The sequence below is a fragment of the Halichoerus grypus genome, chromosome 8, assembly GCF_964656455.1.
Source record: "Halichoerus grypus chromosome 8, mHalGry1.hap1.1, whole genome shotgun sequence".
Classification (NCBI taxonomy): Eukaryota; Metazoa; Chordata; class Mammalia; order Carnivora; family Phocidae; genus Halichoerus; species Halichoerus grypus.
Window position 1 is genome coordinate 121,021,674 of NC_135719.1, and position 21,129 is coordinate 121,042,802.

A 21,129-nucleotide genomic window follows, 5' to 3' on the forward strand; every position below is an offset into this window, starting at 1 on the left:
TGACTTAGTTTCTTAAGTCCTCCAGGGGACTCTGATGCAGGCTCATGTTTGCAAGCCACTGCCCTGTCCCTCTAGTTCCCAGTCCTGCTGCACAAAGAGGCATCTGCTGGGAGTTAAACACAAATACCAACACCTGGGCCTCTATCCCCAGACATTCTGATTAATTTGTTTTGGAGTTCGAGCCTGGCATTAGGGTTTTTTAAAAAACTTCCCCAGTGTCCTAACGTGGGGCTAGGATTGGCAGCCACTGCTCTATACCGCACTAGAAACAGAGGAAGTAGGGGTTTTGCCTGCCTTTGTCACTTTCCTTCTTCCAGTTGAATGCGTTAGCCACAAGTCATCCCAGACTGGGTAGATGAGGTGGGGGGTGGGGAGAGCAGATGGTTGGGGGCTGGCCCTGCGTGTATCCCTTAGGAGGGACTCCACTCCAGGGCTGTCCCGCCTCTGTGGTTGCTTGGCTTGGCCTGGCGGCCCCTCTTTCTCCTGAGAATGGTTTGTGTGTACTCACAGCCCTTCATCAGTCACTGTTGCCATCCACAGGCGCGGAGGAACAAACAAAACTGTGTTAAATAAAATGCTTCCTGGTCTGGAATTTACAGACGACGCCCAGGCTAAGTTGAATCCTGATGTACTAGGTGTGATTTTTCTGTCTCCTTTTTATTTTTTGTTTGGGGGAGCAGGTTGCAGCTATTTTTTTTTGAAGGTTGTTAAACAATTAGTAGAATAAAGAGGATCTGGAGGGGACTGTTTACTTAAAGAATCGGCTATTTCCACATAAAGTCAAGCTGATCTACTTGTCATTTCATCCAAATTAGGGAGTATTTTTCTCTTGTAGTTATCTGGTAAGTGTGTTAAAAGTGATGGGCTGATTTTTCCTGATTTGAGTGGAAGAACGATTTGGTTTTTAATATGGGCTCTGTTTAAATTTTGTACTGTGCGCACATACTACGTTTTAAACAAACAAAAAGCGTTTTGAATAACAGAAGTTAAACACATACCAGAATGCACACTGCTTTCTATGCTCCCTTGCTGTCAGTTTCCCTTCCTTCCAGAAACCTCCATGCATTTCTTTCTTTTTTTTTAAAGATTTTATTTATTCATGAGAGACAGGGAGAGAGAGAGAGAGAGAGAGGCAGAGGCAGAGGGAGAAGAGGCTCCCCACTGAGCAAGGAGCCCGATGTGGGGCTCGATCCTAGGACCCTGGGATCATGACCTGAGCCGAAAGCAGACGCTTAACCATCTGAGCCAGCCAGGCGCCCTCTCCATGCATTTCTGAGTACCACTTCTGTCATCCTCATTGTCTGTGCCATTTGAATTGGGCGGCACAGATTTTATCTGCAGCTACAGGTGAGGAACTTGAGAGCTAGTAACAGCAGTCCAGTCCTCGGCGTTCTGTGTCTCACGTGATGCACCAAGGAGGACACACAGCACAGATGACAAAGTGTTCCGGGCAAACACTGACTTGGGATCTTAATCCCAAGGAAACAATTTAGTCCAGGTTGTGGGATGTTCTAGGAGACGACCAGCCTGGACTCTACAAAAAATGTCAGTGTCGTAAAGGAAACTCTATAGTGGACTGTCCTAGGGAAAAGGAGATGAAATAGGACTAACTGCAATGCATGATCCATAATTGGATCCTCAAGGGAAACAGACAAGACAACAGCTGAAACAGATCTCTTTTGGGGTAGTTGGGAAAATTTGTATTACGGTCTTACACCATGGTTCAATTTCAGGGATGTAATGATGTTGCAGTTATATAGGAGGGGAGGTTCTTGGGAGGACTGTGCCAAATAATGTTTTATGTAGCAAAAAGATAACTTGCTTTCAAAATGATTCAGGAAAAAAGTGTGTGTGTGTGTGTATCAAAAAGTGATCTCAAAAAAGGTGCTTGCATGAATAAATCTCACACGCATAAAGTTGAATAAAAGAAGCCAGATACATGTACACATACACACACGCATACATTCATTGTATATCCCATTCATATCAAGATCAAAAATATGCAAAACTCAATTGTGGTGTTGAAGGGTTCATGTTTAGGCAGTAAAACTATTGAAATAGAAAGCAAAGGAATGATTTTCTTTTCTTATTTTTTTTTTTAAAGATTTTACTTATTTGACAGAAAGAGAGACAGCGAGAGAGGGAACACAAGCAGGGGGAGTGGCAGAGGGAGAAGCAGGCTTCCCACCGAACGGGGAGCCCGATGCGGGGCTCGATACCAGGACCCTGAGCCGAAGGCAGACGCTTAACGACTGAGCCACCCAGGTGCCCCAGGAATGATTTTCATGAAAGTTAGGATAGTGGTTACTTTGGCTATGAGGAGGTAGGAGATCATAGCGACAGGAACAAGGGTGTCTGGGGATGCCGGCAGCATTCTCTGTCTTGACCTCAGTAGGTGTTATACCCCAGTTACCTTTGGGATAAAACAAGCTGTACATTTTTCTATTTTTGTGTGTTGTTTGTGTTATAATTTACATATAATTTTTTTTTTTTTAAAGATTTTATTTATTTATCTGACACAGAGAGAGAGAGAACAAGTAGGCAGAGAGACAGGCAAAAGGAGAGGGAGAAGCAGGCTCCCCGCCGAGCAGGGAGCCCGATGTGGGGCTCGATCCCAGGACCCTGGGATCATGACCTGAGCCGAAGGCAGCCACTTAACCGGCTGAGCCACCCAGGCGCCCCTACATATAATTTTTTAAGTTAAAAAAAAGCTAAGTCAAAAGAACAAAATTCCTTAGATTTCAACTCCAGTGTCTCATTTCAAGACCACAGTGCTGCTTCTCCCTCCTTTTTTTTAAAACCGCTTTATGGAGATTTAATTCACATACCATAGAGTGTATCCACTAAAGTATTCAGACAGTATATTCACAGACATATGCAAGCATTATGCTCTTACTTCCTACCTGTGCTGAACGATGGCATTATTTTTAGGTCTCTAGGTTCCTAGGTTTTGCACAGGACGAGAGAGGGCTGGGTGCCTGTGTACCCAGAGGGTAAGAACAGAGTCTCTGGAAGCAGACGGAACTGGATTCACATCCCAGCTCCCTCCCTGACCAGCTGTGTGACTGGGCAGGTTACTTGACTTCTCTGAGCTTCATCTGCACTCTTGGTGAATCTGTACCCGATAGGGCTCAGGTGAGGGTTCAGTGGAATAAAGCGCTTAGTGCTGTGCCTGGCACATTGTAAGTGCTCAAAAATGGTCGGTATTGTTGGTGTTATGGTATTTGTGTGTGTATTTTAATTCTTCCTCTGTCTTTTCCTCCTTTGGCTGCAGGCGCGACCAGGGGATATCTGGCGACCAGGTGTCCATCATGGTGGATGGAGTCCAGGTTGCGCTCCCGTCCTATGAGGAAGCTGTGTATGGCAGTTCTGGTCACTGTGTGCCACCTGCTGACCCCAGGGTGCAGATCGTGCTGTCAGAAGGGTCTGGGCCCAGTGGGAGGAACGGGCCAAGGGAGCAGCAGTTGCAGGACCAGGGGGCCTGTTCCTCTGCAGGTGGAGAGGAGGAGGCCCCAGGCCAGTCTGGACTATGTGAAGCCTGGGGCCCTCAGAGTTCAGAAACAGTGATGGTGCATCAGGCAACCACCTCTTCCTGGGTGGCCGGCTCAGGGAACAGCCAAGTGGCATACAAAGAAGCCCCAGATTCGGAGAACAGTGACATACAAAGCCTTTTATCCCTCACATCGGAGGACTACACAGATGGTAGGTGGTCTGCACTGAGCATGAATTATGAGCCTCTTGGCGGCCTTGCGGGGAGTGAGGAAGGACTGCGAGCCTCTCTAATAATTGGGTATTGGGGGGCAAAGGAAGATAATACCTGGGGGATTAGCCTCAAAGTAAGGTCTCACCCTCAGCTCCTGGGGGGTGCTTTGGGCTCTGTATAGGAGACTTTTGACTGTTGTCTGTGAATCTTGATAGTTTGGAGTTTCCAAAACTATTTGTGGCCACAGGGCTGTGCTAAATCAAAGGGAGGACAGCTGGTTGGAGGCGGGAGCGGGGTCTGTTCTCCTGTTATAATTTTTATGTTCCTGAAAGGATAGGAGTGACAAGGAGGTATGGGGTCACATTACAGAGAAAACGAGCCGGTCTCTCTTCCAGGGCATTCAGCAGTTTCATTTGAAACAGGAGTATGGCACTCCTGTGTAGTCGGTTCTCTTGCATTATCTCGGTTAAACCTCACAGTGATCCTGAGAAGTAGGTGTTATTACCATTCCTACTTTACAGATGAGGAAACTGAGGCCAGAACGTATGTCACTTGCCCATTGGTAAGTGGCTGAGCTGGGATTTGAAGCCGGATGGATCTGGCCCTGAAGCCTGTTTATAACCCACAGTGCCATGCTGCCTCGCAGGGGACTTCGGGTTCTCTGTGGCAAGCCAGCCGTAGAAGGAAATTGCCACTTCCTGACCTGTCTGCCTTTTCTGGAGCCTGGAGAGTTGAATATCGGGATTGACCCGGTCACTTTAAACAGTATCTTTACATGAAGCCCCAGTGTGGTTCAGGATGCAGCCTAAACCTAGCTGTTTCCCTTTGGCCAGGGAGGCTCTGCACTGACCAGGCTCCTCGGAAAGCCAGGCGGGATCAGCGTGTGCCCTGGAGTCCTGGACCCAGTTAATGCCTGAGGCTTAGAGTATCTGAGAGCAAAGAAGTTGGACATTCTTGAATGCAGATCACGTTTAGGAGTTTCCTGAAATCAACAGCATGCCTTCTTTTGGTGGGATAGAGAGCTAGGAAGGGGTTGCCACACAGTTGACCCAGATCTAAAGGTGGAAGCCAGTGAGCCCGTGGATGGCCAGCGATACGTATTACGTGTCTGCTCTTACTGACACCTGTCCCAAGTGCACTTCTCGGCCGCCCTTTCCTCAGGAGCCTTGATGGTGCCTGCTCTTTTCCCTTCTTCTCCTTGCTACCTTGCTTTGTTCTGTTTATTGAACAAGCATTTTTGAGAACCCATCTTGCGCCTGGTGCTAGTTAGGTTTCTGGGGGGATAGAAAGTAATTTGAAACCTGCTATCTGCCTGCATGGATGGTCAGTCGTTTGGGAAGATCAGGCCTATATTTGAGAAATAATGGAACCAGGAGTTGTAGGGTCCATGTCAGAGTGAGGGGCACAGAAAAGATACAGTTTCTCCAGCTCGTTGCAGTCTGACTGAGCCGCCTGCACCTGATGGCCCGGTAGGAAGTCAGGACCTCGAGGCATCAGTGTAACCAGGTGGACATAAAAGGAGACCAAGACCCAGAGAGAAGAAGTGAGTTACTTAGTATCACACAGCTGGTGGATGGCCGTAAGGAGGAGGTGGGACCTAAGCAGGGCTCCGCAGCCTTATAACGTGAGATTAAGGATAGAAAGAGAAGCAACTAGACCAGCAGAGTCAAGGCAGAGAGGAGGTCCAAAGTAGTGGGACCAGAGGGGATTCGAATACTAGACTGAACATTCAGATTTTATCACAGAGATAGGGGGAGAGATGAACAAGGAAGGCCTGAAGAAAGGGCTGAGGGGTTTAGACTCATTAGAAGTCTAATTTTTTTAAATTAATTTATTGATTTGAGAGAGAGAGAACGTGAGTGGGGGGAGGGGCAGAGGAAGAGGGAGAGGGGGGAAGAAGCAGACTCCCTGTTGAGCGTGGAATCCCATGTGGGGCTCGATCTCATGACCCTGAGATCATGACCTGAGCTGAAATCAAGAGTCGGACGCTTAACCAAGTGAGCCACCCAGGTGCCCCTGAGTGAGGCATTTTATTTCTTCAGACCAGGGCGTGCACGGGGACCCTGAAGTGGGATCAGGTGTGCTGCAGAGCGAGCCCCAGCAGGGTAACCACTGTGCTTCCTGTCTTCTCTTCCTGCAGATATCCCACTGTTGAAGGAAGCATGAGCGCTGTCACGGGCCTCTCCTCTCTGCAACGGTCCTCTCTGTCCTCCTGCCCTCTCCTGGGGTTTTGAGCGCCCTGTACTCCAGCCACCCTACCCGGATACCTGAGCTGCCACCTGTGTATCTGTGTATCTCTGTATGTCTGAGGGCTTCCAGGCCCGCCTTGCTGGAAACTCGAGGAAGAGTCTCGCCATCTGCCTGCTGGACAGCTGGAGGAACTGGCCTTTTGCCTAGCCTGGCCTTCCCATCTGTGTCGGGGACATATTTGAATGTGCTGGACTGAGCTCTTCCTTTCCCAGGGCCCTCTGGGTCCCCCCCAGCCAGCTCTCTGGCGGCAGACCCCACCAGCCTGCGCGGGCCTGAGAGCCGCTGTGTTTACTTGTGCCTTCCCCCCAGCCCCTCCAGTTCCCCTGTCAGGCGGGCTCGTGGCTGTCCTGCAAGCCTTCGTGGCTGCCCCGCGCGGCCTCTGCCACACAGGGGGCTGGGACTGGGGCTGGGGCTGGCCTCTTACCTCGGAGGGCTGGCACCGCTGCCCTTAGCAGGGCAGATCCAAGGGTGGCTCTGATTAGGGCAAGAATGTGGGTCCCTGGGCCTGCCCTTAGTTGACACCGGTGGCACATTTCTTTGGCTGAGGATGGAGGATGTGGGGAAAACCATGCCAAAGCTGTGCCAGCACCCAGCTGGCCGGCTCCGAGCTGCTGGCTCCTGGCCCTGTTGAGTTCCCAAGAAGCATGGAGAAGATCCTGAGGGAGGGAAGGAAGGTGGCTGATAATGGTTGTCTTCCTGATACGCGAGTCCTCACTTCCACGTCCAGCATTGGCCTTCCCGGCCGTGGTTTTCTCTGTTTCACTGGAGTGTAAGGGGAAGTGGCCTGCTGCCTCCTGGGTTGGATCCTTGGCAACCTCCGCTTGCTTGCTGCCCACAGGGCCCGAGGTGAATCACCGCTGGGACGGGAGAGTTGCTGAGGTGCCGCGGAATGCCCGGGTGGCCGCTGGCATTCGGGGCAGGTTGCCCCTTTCTGGGTTCGTGGTGACGCAAGGGAGCCTGAGAGGCACAGACCGAGTCCCCAGGCAGCTGCAGGCGGCTCCAGCCCCGGTCCTGAGGGTCCTCGTCACCACAGTCACGTGCCTTAGTAACTGCGCCCGGAAGCGTGCTGCTGCTCGCGCACCGCTGCTTTTCCTCCTCGTGTTTTCCCTGCCGCCCTTCCACATGTCACAGTGGACACAGGACTCCCTGCTCCCCCCTGGCACCTGGGCGAGGGGCTGACAGCCCTCGACACCCCACCTCGCTGGTCTGCGGTGGGTGAAAGCTCGCCAAGCAGCCTGGCCCCGGAGCCCTGCCGTCGAAGGGGGTGGGCTCTGCGCTCCCCGATGCTTTTTGGGGGGCTCTCGCTCTGCCACCTGTGGGTGCTGACCAAGGCTGGGGTGGCAGGGCTCAGCCAGGCTCCTGCCATCCTCAAAAGATGTGGCATTGAGGAATGCTTATTTCTGTTTTGTTTTTGAAGCACTGGGGCTGGGAGACTTGTTGCTGACTCCGCCGGCACCTCTGCTCCTCCCCAGGCCGCTCTGTTCGGGGTGGTGAGAACAATAAAGAGCCCAGTTTATTTTCAGTACCTGACCTAACAGGGTAGCTCCAGGCGTGGGCGGCCGCCAGGTTAGGGGAATGGCCTCCTCTCGGCCTCCTGCGTTACTGTCTCACGCACTTTACCGCCCGCTCCTTCCCAGCCTCCTGGCACCACTGTAGGCTTCCTTCGCTCAGGGTAAGGGCAGTGCCTGCTGGGCCTGCGGGCAACCCCCTTCTTCCCTCCAGGAGCCGGCTGGTTCCATATGGAGCAGGTTGGCGGAGATGCTGGAACGCAAGCCTCTGAGGGACCTGCAGACGACCGGGGGGCCTGGCCTTGGCCTCCGAAGAGGCCGTTGCCGGAGCCGTGCCTCCAGCAGTCGCTAGCACTGGGCCCATCTGGAGGGTGGGGTCCCTATGGACCCGAGTTGCCTCTTCATGCACGGAGGGGTGCCCTTGTCTTCCTCCAGAAAAGAAAGCAGGGACAAATGGTGGAGGGATCCAAAGTCTCACTGTTGGGCTTGCAGCCTAGAATATTTTTTAAAATGGAAAATCTTACTTTTTTTTATACCATTACTCTGGGTTTTCCCCCCTAAGAGACTGCACTATTTGTTTTGGGTTTGTTCAGCCACACAGGTGACTGGCTTAGCCCTTGGAAAAAAAAAAACGAAAAGCCTTTCTTCTGAAGCCTTCTTCCACCTCGCCTGCCATTAACACCATCCTGGGGATCACAAGCCCAGACTTGCCTACCTGGTAGGAAAGAAAGTCTGGATAAGTGGGAACCTAGTGCACACACACTCCCTTACCCCCTCTCTCCCCTCCCCTGCGTCATTGGCTTTGCTGAGGCCCCCCTCCCACGTCCCTGTCCTGGGAGCCCCTGGGCCTCCCATTCACCTTGCACTTCTCTGGAGCAGTTTCTTAGCCATCAGCCAGGTGCTGCTGTTTCTAGGGCTTCTGGGCTTTGTCCCTTTTAAGGGATTAGGGACTCCACAGCTGCCTTGCGGTGGAGCCCGGCGGGAGACAAGGGCCGTGGCAGGGAGCAGGTCATTAGGCGGGAGGCTGCCAAAGGAGCCTAGAGCAGGTGGGAGAAACGCCCAGGGCCTGGCTTTCCAAGGCTCACCTCTAGGGGAGTCCAGCAGAGGGCTTGTCCAGGAGAATGGCCCGAACCAAAGGACTAAAAGTGTCTTTTTGCACACATGAGCTGACTCAGTGCAGGTTTTATATTCTGGTGACTTGCAGTCACATGCCAGCGACTTTCAAGGGCCAGTATGTGGTGAAAATCGCTAAAGATTTCTGTCCCTTCCAATGCCTTAGTTTAGCAGATAGGCTCTCTGTTTTGCTATTTCTGAATTTTGTGTGCTGTGTTCCTGTTTCACTGGTGTGAACTGTGAAATGGGCTGAATCCTAGCCACTTTGCAAGTTCTTTTGGCTTTACAAGGCATTTCAATGTGCATTCTACTAACTCCATTTGCAAACAGAACTTAAGCTCATGTTGTCTTCCCCATTCATCCCTTCCCCCTCCTGCTTTCCCCTCCCCCCCCCCCCCCCCCCAGCTTTCAAGTTCTTTGGAGAAGCCTGATGGCAAGACAGACAAAGGTAGACTTTTCCTGCTTCTTTAGTGCTGGCACAGGGATCCCCAGGCGCTCGGCCCCTCCCCTCCCGGTTCTGCCTGAGCTCTCAAACCACCTGCTTGCCACACAGCAGTGTCTCTTCCGTTCGCAGGGAACACCGTCATAGAAAATGGGATATGCTGCAAACACTTCTACATCCTTGCCTTTCTTTCCTCCTTAAAAGAGAATAAAGGACCCAGAAGGGAAGTGGTACACAGGCTTTATAGTGTAATTCCGGATGTGCTTGCTGAGGACAGTGATGCTGGGGGCTTCTCTCGGGGGGTGCTGCTTGGGGCCCTGGCTCTCAGTAGAGGGCCAGTCGCTCCCGGTGCCCGGGGAGGGGCTGAAAGAGATTTTGCTTGGCAGAAGCATGGACCGAGTGGTAGAGTAGCTGGTTCCCTGGACAGGGAAAGGCAGCAGGCTCAGCTTTGCTGGGAAGCAGCTCCTCTTAATCTCCAGTTGAAAACCTAATAGAATTTTGAATGAAAACCCCCAGGTTGAGCCCTCTGTCGGGCAGCAGAGCTAACTGGAGGGCATGTAGGGGCCAAGCACTCAGATTGCCAAGCAGGAGGGGAGATGGACTCGGGTTGCATGGCAGCCCACCACACCCTGCCCTGGCTTCTTATCACACCACTATGGAATCCTTTGCAGAATGGTACTCCTATATAATGGTTTCAAACGACACATGCATCATTGACTCTGTGCAGGATGTCACTCAATCAGTTTGGGTTTGCTTTATTTTATATATATATTTTTTGGTATCCTGTACATTGCAGTGGGTGTGAGATAGTATTTTAATATTTGTACAAAGTTTAATTTAATTTTAATTGTTCTATGTATATAACTGCATTTCTAAATAATAATTAAAAAAAGGTTCTTATGAAGGCAGTTGTGAGAGATGTGATCCTTCCAGAAAGTTTTTGTAGAAACCCGAGAGCGAGAAGAGTGCATGTGGTGGGAGCTCCTGATGGGATGAAGCGCCAGCTCCCGGGCGGGGTGTCTAGCAGGAGCAGACGGGACAGGGAGTGTGCCATTCAGGGAAGAGAGAGCACAGGCCTTGGTGGAAATAGATTCATGTCTCTGCAGAGGTCCTCAGTATGTCAGCCACTGTGCTGCGCTGGGACTCCGAGGAATCTCTCCCGTGCCGGGAAGGCGGACAGTTCCAACAGCTTGCCTCGATGATCAGGGAAGCTATGCCGGGGGACAGTCAGCAAACATCCTTTAGATGGATGGCAAGTAAGCTGAAATGCCAAGGGCCCGCACAGCCAGGCTAAGGGGCGGGACACCACACATGTGCCGAAAGCAGGTGCAGCGGGGAGAGAAAGAGGAGTGGGTCTCAGGGCTGAGGAGGGGGGAGAGCGGCAGAGGCCGGGTGGCCCTGGCCCTCCCCGGGCCCTCCGAGTGAGGAGTGGGGAGGTTTGACTTCGACTTCATCTTCGCAGCTCAAAGTGCTTTGAGCAACAATGATTTAGTGAGCTCCCCTTTTCTGGGGGGAAGCTCTCCCCATCTTTTAAGAGGGATGTTCAGGGCGACAAACCACTACCGGAGAGCACGTAAGAAGTTGTCGGTCTTGGGAGGAAGGCAGTGTGAGCAGCTAGCAACCCCCTCTCTGAGCTGGGGAGATGGAAGGCACGGTCTGGGGACGGAAAATGACGGAGTTCTCAGGACCAGAGGGCAGAGCACACAGAGGTGGAGATGTCATCCCCACGTAGGAGAGACTGACCGTATCTGAGCAGCTACAACAGGTGGTAAGGGTGCGAGAAGAGGGAAGATGGGGGACTTTGGGATAAAAAATCAGGCCACTCTTGAAGTTGCTCTGGGGATAATTAATGGCCAGGGTATGTTTCTCTAATACTTAGGGTCAGGTGGGAAAACGTTTTAGGAGCATCCGTGCCAAGTCTCCACCTTAGTAGCCCTAGTCCTCAGGTCAGGTCTGCACAAACATCACTGCCCTTCGTTGCAAGGAGGCGAGGGGACGAGCATTTCACCAACTTCTCAAAGTCGCGGTGAGAGTAGTGGATACGTACAAGCGCTCCCCCCGTAGCAGGCAGAGTCCTGCGCACTCGTGTGTGTGAACCCACGGAGCCACACAGCGGGCTCTACAAGGCCGGTGTCGTCATCGCTCCGAGCTCCAATGCCCATATACTGAAACTGAAGCACAAAGAAGTGGATTAACTTGCCCGAGGTGGGGCCGGGATTGAATTCAAACCCAGGCGGTTCTGCGGAAGTGATCTCCTCCCTGTGCTGTTCCCAGCCCAGCAGCCGGGACACGGCCTGCCTCCCAAGGCCCTCACCGCCCTCCCGCTGCCTTTCAATCTCTGTTCCAACCAGTGAGCTTCAGGCAGAGGGAAAAGCAAGGTCATGGCAGGGAAATGACACACCGTTCACTGGGGGACACACGACAGACACGCATCCCAAAGACTGAGAAGTGCCCGGCGTGGTGTGGGGGAGGAGGCATTTCAGCTACACAGACTGTGATAGGAAATAAGTTCACAAAGCAGCAGGAGTTGCTCCTCCACAAGAAAAAAATACGTAAAAAGGAAAAACTACTTACTTCTGTGATAGGTCCATCTTCTTTGTTGCTGGAGAACGGGCAGAAGTGTGTCCCATCAGGTAAGGAATGCTGGGGAAGGCAGCCTTGTCCACGTGGGGTCACCCGTGGGGTTACCTTTCTCTTGAAAACAGATGGGGGGGTGCAAAGGAACAATGCTTGGGGGGAGGGCTGGCTTGAAGTGCTTTTGCCTCCGGTGGGGACAGGTGGATGGGAGGAGAGAAAAGGAATGTACGAGAAAGTTATTCCAAATTATACTCTCATTCCCACAGCCCCACCAGCATGGGGATTATCATTTTTTAAAAAAAAAAATATGCCAGTTGAAAGAAAATGGTATTGTTTTGATTCACACTTGTGTCATTATTCCTGAAGCTGAGTTTTGGAAGTATGGTTTGTCTACCCTTTATAAAAACAAAAGACATATTGAAAATTGTGCAAGTTGGGTGTTCAAGATGTCCATGTTTGAGATGAAAAGTCAAAACTGTAATTTCTCCTGTATAATTAAATAATGCATGATAGATGTATACATAGATACATAGCTAGTTCACTCCTGTCAGCTCCCTGGTGGTAGAGGAACATCTCAGGGACCGTCCCATCGCATGCCAAGAGGTGAACAGCTATTGCGCATTTCAGATTTCCCATGATACTCCAGTGCCCCCAGCAAAGAAAATTTCACAACCTAGGAATGTCCTGAGCAGCCCATCGGGGGCAGCTTGAACTAGTCCTGAGCCTGGGGTAGTAGCTGACTCTCAACTTGGCAGGCCACTGCGGAGGGTTTGGCAAGGATGGACTTCCCCACACACAGCTTCCCTGGAGGAGCAAGTAACCCGCCTTCAGCAAAGGCAGCCTGTTTGCGGGGTAAGCCTGTGGGCCAGGGCTGAACATCTGGGGTGATTTGGGGTGTGTGAAGGAAGGACTATGAGTCAACACAAACACCAAGCATGAGGGCTGCTATGACTTCTGGGGTGGTCCTGAAGCTCTTGAGGGTTCCAAAGACATAGGGACTTTTGGTGCCTTAGCCTGTCTATGGGATGGAAGGCCATCCCCACTCCTGCTCCAAACATTTATTTGCTCATTCATTCGACAAACTTTTTTTTTTTAAAGATCTAAATCTACTTTATACAAAGCCTGGTGTTGGATTCCAGGGGCCCAACAGTGAATAAGACTCAGTCTTTGTCCTCAAATAGTTTGCAGACTAATAGGGAGAAAGATTAAACAGCTACCTAAAACTTAAGGCAGAACTTAAGGAATATCTAACCGTCCACCAGCATAGTGCCTGGGTAGTGAAGAGGGAGGAAGAGTTCATTTCTTAGGGGGTGAGTGAAGATTCCCCAGGGAAGGTGCCATTTATTTGACATCATGAAGAATGGATCTTGTTGCAATACTATAGGTAGGGAAGTAAGTGAACAAGGAGCTGTGGCGTGGGAAGTGTGAAGAGGACTTTTTAGGCCATAGAGACCCTGTAGGAGAAAAGTACCAGCTTATACAATTATGACTCATCCAAAATTGCCGTTTTGGCAGGTTAATAAAAAAGGTCAGATATGGGCAATTTCAACCTAATACATAGTTGTTTTAAGATCTGTCAAAATAAATAACTTTCTTCTTCTTCCTTGACTAAACTTTAATTATTTTAATCACAAGAAAGAAATTCCAGCACACCCATAGACGAGTGCCTAGAGACTTCCTGTCCCAGAGTCTATTCCGCACACAAACAGAACACGGAGCAGAGGGGACTTTCTGGTCACAATCCACCAGTGCCAGGCCCCTGCCAGCAGGGGGTGTCTTCAGAAATCACAGGAGCGATTCAAGTCTCCAGCACATGGGCCAGTTCACTTGCTCTTTGGGGCGGACAACAGAAGGGAGATCCGCTGCCTGCAAACAGGTTTCTGCCAGCAACAGCCAGGTAGCAATTCCAAAGTTAAGAAGTGTTTTTGGTTTTTGGTTTTTTTTTGTTTTTTTACCCTTTTGAATTGTTTCCTTTAAGACAGAGATTGAAGGACGGTAGTTGCATCCAACTACAACACTCCTTTCTTGCCAAGTGCCTCTATTCGTCATTAGAAACATTCAAAAATGATCAAGCTATCTTATAATAAAAGTAATACATGTTAAAACATCAGAGATGACATTTTCCACCTATGATACTGGCAGAAGGAAAGGTTTAAAAATACCAAGTGGGAGTGTAAAGTGTACATTCTCTTTGCAAGGCAATTTGGCAACGACAATCCAGTTACAGTGCAGTTCCTGGCCCTTCTCTTGCTGAACAAGTCTGTTCTAAAGCCATTCGGTCACAACATCAGAAAGGGAAACAAAACAGCAACGCTTCAGGGGCAGATAGGTATTTGTGATTGTAGGTATTTGAGAAAACACTCCTGGTTTTCTATCTACTTAAACAGATGCAGAAATAAATACAGACGTAGTGCATGCTCACATGTACACATACGCACAGATACTCCCTAGCTCTCTCCAGAGGGCTTGGCAGCCTGGTACCTCAAGAGCCGTGAACACACCTAGAGTTCAGATCTTGGCTTTTAAATACAATTTTCCACTAAAAGGAACCAGGAGTCTTTGGAGAAATGGCTGAGTCCAAAGCCGAGGCAGGAAGATCATGTGGTGGGCCTGAAAGCAAGAAAGTGTTCAAAGAATGATGAGTATATGCCCCAAAGACTCCCACTTGGGGGTGCCTGGGTGGCTCAGTCGTTAAGCGTCTGCCTTCACCTCAGGTCATGATCTCAGGGTCCTGCGATCGAGCCCTGCATCGGGATCCCTGCTCCGCGGGAAGCCTGCTTCTCCCTTTCCCACTCCCCCTGCTTGTGTTCCCTCTCTTGCTGTGTCTCTCTGTCAAATAAATAAATAAAATCTTAAAAAAAAAAAAAAAGACTCCACTTGAAGTTTCTTCTACTGACTAAATCAGGAGCAACGTGAACATCAAAGTAAATAGTGATGATAATGGATTCTAATCCATTGAATAAAACAGGAGACCATGAGTCCATATAGATAAACAGAAGCCTGATAGACACTACTTTAATCAAATGGGACAAATCAAAATCATGCACCACCTGATGGGATGCAAGGAGAGAAACCAGCATCATTTTCATGATGTTCCCACTGAAATGCAACCTAAATCCAAACATGAAAAAAATGAGACAATCCAAATTGAGTGATACAAAAGAACTGGCTCGTAATCTTTAAAATGTCAGGGTCATGAAAGTCGAGGTTAGACTGAGGAATTGTTCCAGAATGAAGGACACAAAAGAGACTTGAATAAAAAGAAATGTAAGACATGACTTTAAACTGGACAAACGATATTATTGGAACTATCGGCAAAACTTAAATGGGGTGTAAAGATACCACATCCATGTTAATTTCTAGATTTGTTGCTTATATTGTGGTTTTGTAGGAGAAAGTCCTCGTTTGTAGGAAATACATGCTAAAGTCTTTGGAGGGGATTGGACAATGTACTCCCAAATGGTTCAAGAAACAAAGTTGGTGATTGTATCTAAATAAAATTATTTACTTTTTAAAAGATTGCAATATACCGTTTGACCTAGAAATTCTGATCTCAGGAATTTTTTGTACAGATATCCTTGTTCATATGTCAAATACCTTATGTGCACAGGCTAGTCACTGCAAGTGTCTAATAAAGCCCGAATTTAAAAAGAACCTAAATAATCACCAAAATGGGGTTAAACACATATGATACATGCAAGCACAAAACGGATACAGAAAAGAGAATAAAATAGCTCTGGACCAATCTACACAACACATTGTTGTATGGAAAAAGCCAAGTGCAGAACAAGTGTATGAATACTATCTTTGTGTACACAAAAGAGATACAAAGAAATGTGTCTAAGTGCATGTTTTTCTATGTACAGAGGATCCTTCCTGATCCAGGCAGCATTAGGTGCCTCTGGGAAGGGAGAGTCACTCGGAGGAAGGGTCATCTTTTACACCTTTTGTAATTTTGAATTTGGAAGCAAGTGAATGTATTACCTGTTTAATACATTATTTCTAAAAATGCAAAATGTGTGTTATCTGGGATCAGAAGGAATATTCACAAGAAAATTTGCCAATTTATCTGATCTTTGCTCTTGTTCCAAACTAGCAATCTGCCTTCCGGAAAGGAACACACAGCTCCTCGTAGGGCCATATTTAAGAACTATAAGTAGTATGCATTGCCTGCTATTTCCATCTTCCTTCCCTGAGAAAACAAAAATGATTTCTTGGGATCTTCGGTGTTATGCATTGGATTGTCTTCCCCCAAAAATGCATATGTGGAAATCCTATTTGGAGGTAGTGTTTTTAAAGAGGTAATTAAGTTAAAATGAGGTCATTAGGGCAGGTCCTAATCCCAAATGATTGGTGTCCTTATAAGCATAGGGAATTGGGACACAGACATATCCAGAGGGAAGACGATGTAAAGACATAGGGAGAAGACAGCATCCACAAGGCCAGGAGACAGGCCTGGGACACGCCCTTCCCTCACGGCCCTCAGATGGAACAGTCCCTGCTGCCCTCTTGATCTGGGACTTCTGGCCTCCACAACCGTGAAAAAATACATTTCTGTTGTTTAAGCCACCTGGGCAGCAGCCCTAGCAACCTAGGACATCCAGTCTCAAAATGGGGGTCTGACCAAGGCTCTCCCCGACAACAGTGACCTATCCAGGCAAAGAGGGAGTCAGGGAGGGAGGCGGCGAGGGAGGTATGTCAGTTAGCGCCCAGGTGAAGCGGGACTTTTTGTTTTAAGATTTTATTTATTTATTTGACAGAGAGAGAGAGGGAGAGAGCAAACAAGCAGGGGGAGCAGCAGGGAGAGGGAGAAACAAGCTCCCACAGAGCAGGGAGCCCGACGTGGGGCTCGATCCCAGGACCCCAGGATCATGACCTGAGCCCAAGGCAGACGCTTCACCCACTGAGTCCCCCGGGAGCAGGACTTTGAATGCCCTACTAGGGATGTGGACGTGGTTCCATAGGCAAGTGAAAGCTTTGTAAGGATTTGAAGACCGAATGATGTGCTCTGAACATAATACCTTAGAAAAGAACTTGGTGGACAGTGAGTTGGAGTGAGAGCCAAGCCGGAGACCACATGCTGATGAGAGAGGAGGAGGGGCAGGCCTTGGATGATTAGAACACAGGCGGGCTTGAGTCCGTCTGGAAGAAATGGGAGGAGTGCTCACCTGTTTGGGGCGATCATTCAGGTCAAGAGTTCTGAGCTCTGTGGTTGACTGTATGAAGAGAAACAGACAAAAGGGTCAAAAAGACTGTACATCTCTATGGCAAGGAGAAGAAAAGGGGGAAATAGAGAAATGAAGGAAAGCTTTGATTGGAAAGAGCATGTCAGGGGCCAGTGCAGAAGGTCAAGGAGTGTGGGACTGAGGAGCCAGGACCCAGGGAAGGGTTCCTCACCCTTGTTGGGGGGGCTGGGTGGGGGAATAGAGCCAGGGAATTGCTTCTGGGGTGAAAATAGAAGTAGCTGGCCCCCATAGCAAGTTGTAGAGGGAGTTGAAGGAGCAAAGGACAGCCTGCCTGTGAGGGCAAAACCAGGTAAGCAGTGACCCAGCCCCTCCTACTTCTCCCCGTAGCTACTTGAACACTGAGGCTGCAAAGGCAAACTGGGATTGGTGGGACAGTGTGCAGAGAAAGGTTTCTTGGGGACACAGCCTCCGTGGCTCTACCGGGTCAGGATGCTGGCTGGCTTGGTTCTTATATTCCTGGGATGGAGAGTCACAGTATTTCCAGAAACACAAGCACTCACCCACTCATGGGCCTGCACTGACACATCAGTGATTAACAAGTGTGGGTTGAGCACCTACTATGTGCCAAATTCTGCGCTGGGCACTAAGAATACAGAGGGGCACAGATCCACATGGTTCCTACTGTGAAAACTGGTCTGGTCAGCCGGATCAGGAAGAGCTTCCTTGAGGAAGCCATGAGATGCAAAAACGCATAGGGGTTAGCTAGGCAAGGAGGGTTCCACGTAAAAGGTCCAACACACCAGGAACTGTGAAGTAGGCAGAGCTGGGAGCCAGAAGGAGAGTGGGGTGAGACCATGCTGCAGGGCTAGGCAAGTCTCCTTGGCCATGATCAAGACCTTGTCCCTCGGGGCGCCTGCGTGGCTCAGATGGTTAAGCGTCTGCCTTCGGCTCGGGTCATGATCCCAGGGTCCTGGGATCGAGCCCCGCATCGGGCTCCCTGCTCAAGTGGGGAGCCTGCTTCTCCCTCTCCCTCTGCCATTCTCTCCACTTGTGCTCTCTGGCTCTATCTCTCTGTCAAATAAATAAATAAAATAAAATAAAAAAAAGACCTTGTCCATCACCTAAGAGCACTGAAGCCATGGAAGGAGTTTTGCAGGGAACTGAAAGAATCTGGTGTGTCTCCAAAAGGTTCTTCTTACTCTGTTGCAAATGGGCAGAGGAAGGTAAGGGCAGGTGCAGAGAGATGAGTCAGCACCGGGCCTCAAGAATCCCCTGGTCACACGATAGGAGCTTACTGAAATGTAGATTGGGATCCAGTAGGCCTGACCTGAAACCCTGTGTTTCTAACACGTTCCCAGATGGTGCCCATGCTGCAGGTCCACAGGAGAAATGGGGAGAAATGGACAAATCTCAGATGTCCTTTGGAGGCAGACTCTTCAGTACTTGGCAATGGATAGGACACGGGGGGCAGGGGGGAGAGGAAAATATCAAAACTGGCTCTCAGATTCTGGGTTCTCTGAGATGGGAAGAGTGCAGAAGGAGCTGATGAGCCTGATGGACTTTAGCCACTGGAGATGTCAAGTTGGGGGGTGAAAACAGAGTCCCGGAAGCTGGAGTGGACTGACACCTTGTCTTCCCTCCCACAGCCACCGGTCTGCTCAGATAGCTGTCCTCACACTCAGGACACCCAGGCCGGCCTGCCCCAAATCACGACTGGGAGGCCTGTGCTCGCGGCCTTCCCAGGCAGGGCCTGCCCTTGGCTCCCAGCGCTGGGCACCACCAGCCTCGCCCTCAACAGGCCACTCAAACTCGGAGGCGGGGAAGGGGGAAGGGCGAGCTGGGGTTGGCAGGACAGTTTGCAGGGGAGAGGATCCGATTTCCTCTGTGACAGAACAAAAGCCACTTTCTCTAGAAAGAACTTAAAGGAGTTGAACGTGTGATCCCCGCCTCCGATTTGCAGAGTCCCTTTAGCAGCCCCCGGTGCGCAGCGAGCGGGGACGGCTCAGTCCGCTGGCGCCATCTAGCGTGCATGGGGGGGTGATGCTCTGCTGGTCAGAGAGGGGAGGCTTAGGCAGGCGGCAGGCGTGCGGTGGGGGCGGGGAGGGGGGAGATGGACTGGAAGGGGGAGATGCAGCCTGCAGCTGAGTCTGGGGCAGCTGCGGCCTCCTAGGGCAGCGGAGGGGACAGGCGACTCAGAGGAGTTTCTGATCAATGAGTCTTGGGCTCTGTATTGTCTCCTAGGGCTGTCGGAACAGGTTGTCATAACTGGGTGGCTTAAAGCAACAGAAATTTATTCTCTCAGTTTTGGAGGCTAGAAGTTCAAAATCAAGGTGTCAGCAGGACCATTCTTCCTCTGAAGGCTGCAGAGGGGGAATCTTTCCTTGCCTCGCCTTGCTTCTAGTGCTACCAGGAGTCCTTGCTCTCTGATGGTTTATAGATCACTCCAGTCCCTGTGTCCACCTTCATGGTCTTCCCTGTGTGCTGTGTCCAAATTTCCCTCTACTTATGAGGACACCAGTATTCGGATTAAAACCTACCCAATCCAGCATGACCTCATCATAACCTGATTACATCTGCAAAGACCCTATTTCCAAATAAGGTCACCCTCACAAGGACTGGGGGTTCAAACTAGAGAGGATCATTTGGGGGACACGGGTCAATCCAGAAGTGACTCCTCTCATCCAACAGCTGTTCCCTCAGCATCTGCAAAGTGCCCGCCCATGCTGGGGGCTGGGCTGCTGAGGCTGACTAGCAGACCTGTTCCTCCTCCCTTGAGGTTTTCACAGGTGGTTCTCTAAGTCTCCTCACTGATCTGCCGCCTCCTGGTTCACCCGTGACTCCTCAGCACCCACAGTCAGTATTTCCTTGATATAGGAAAGGAGGACGAAGAAGGGCAAGAGACAGGGAAGAAAGGCTGCAGGGATGATGAGGAGGGGGTGCAGAGCAAAGGGCTAGAGCTTTGCTGAGCACGTGAAGTTGGAGCTGGGTCTTGAAGCAAGAGGAATTTGCCAGGCAAGAAAGAGATAAACAAGGGTGAGGGGCCTTCTAGGCAGAGCTGAAAGTGTGCGCTGTGGCCTTGAGGGGTGACAGGGGCTATGATGTGGGGGAGCACGGGGGAGTCTGGTGTGGTTGGAAACGAGGGTGTGTGGATGGGGGGTTGCTGCCAAAGGGCATGGCCTGGAAGACAGAGGCTCTATGGGGAAGGGTTTTGAGGACCATCCTCATGGCTTTAAATACTATCCTGTAGGTGGAGAGGCACCTTGGGGTTTTTTGTTTGTTTGTTTGTATCTTCGTGCATCACAACATTTTTTAATAGAACATGAGAACATAAATTACCAAAAAACAAACCCAGCCATCATCCATTAACCATAAATTGAAATACTATGCAGCTGTTACAAATGAGGGACTACAAACTTACATAGGGGTAACTATATGCTAAATTTTTTCAAAGTAATTTACTCATGTGACCACATTGTAAGAAAACACACACACACACACAACTATACATGCATATATCCTCAAGCAAGTGGGTACAAACATTAAGAAATAACTAGACTGAGTAAATGGTTTAATAACTATGTAATTTTATGTTCTGTGAATATTTTGTATGCTAGAAGCAGGCATTAATGTTTTTATTTTATTTTTGGGTTTTTTTTAAGTTTATTTTTTTCAGATTTTATTTTAGGGTGGGGGAGAGGCAGGGAGAGAAGGGAAGAGACTCTTAGGCAGACTCCCTGCGGAGCCCAGAGCCCCACACGGGGCTCGATCTCACGATCCTGAGATCATGACCTGAGCCAAAACCAAGAGTCGGATGCTTAACCAACTGTGCCACTCAGGCAACCCTTTTTAAGTTTATTTTTATATGTTTGTTTGTTTATTTAATATCTATACCCAATGTGGGGCTTGAACTCAGGACCCTGAGATTAAGAGTCACATGCTCCACCAACTGAGCCAGCCAGGTGCCCCCCCACTTGGAGGTTTTAAAGTCGGCTCTAGGTGTCATAATTACCAGAGACTGTGCAGCAGGCCAAGAGGCATGACAAAGGGGTCCAGAGGGTCTCCTAGATAAAAATTGAAATATAGAGTTGCCCCCACTTTCTGGCAGGACTTAGTCCAGAATAAAACCACATTGCCTTGAAACTTACCCAAAATACTTCACACAAGTGCCTCGTAGCGTTTTACTGAGGTGTGGCGGCAAGTACCAAGAAACCTGATCTGTGTTAGTTTAGGTTGGTCCCGTATAGTCTGGCTGTGGGCATCACCGTAGTTAAGGAAGTGTCTTTTAGTCCCTAGTTTGCTGAGTGTTGTTAAAAATGAATGAATGTTTAATTGTATCAAATCCTTCTTCTG

At 49.7% G+C, this 21,129-nt stretch overlaps 1 protein-coding gene across 3 annotated transcripts in view; it reads left to right on the top strand.

Annotated features, from left to right (window-relative positions):
- Nucleotides 1–9,920, top strand: part of SUSD6 (sushi domain containing 6) — an 88,941-nt gene extending 79,021 nt beyond the window's left edge. For all 3 annotated transcript variants that reach the window (XM_036107242.2, XM_036107239.2, XM_078053846.1), the window contains 2 exons: nucleotides 3,275–3,702; nucleotides 5,844–9,920. In XM_036107242.2, coding sequence (XP_035963135.1) covers nucleotides 3,275–3,702; nucleotides 5,844–5,869 — 454 coding nt within the window. In that variant the 3' untranslated portion in view covers nucleotides 5,870–9,920. The remainder of the gene's footprint in view (nucleotides 1–3,274; nucleotides 3,703–5,843) is intronic.
- The last annotated feature ends 11,209 nt before the right edge of the window (nucleotides 9,921–21,129 follow it).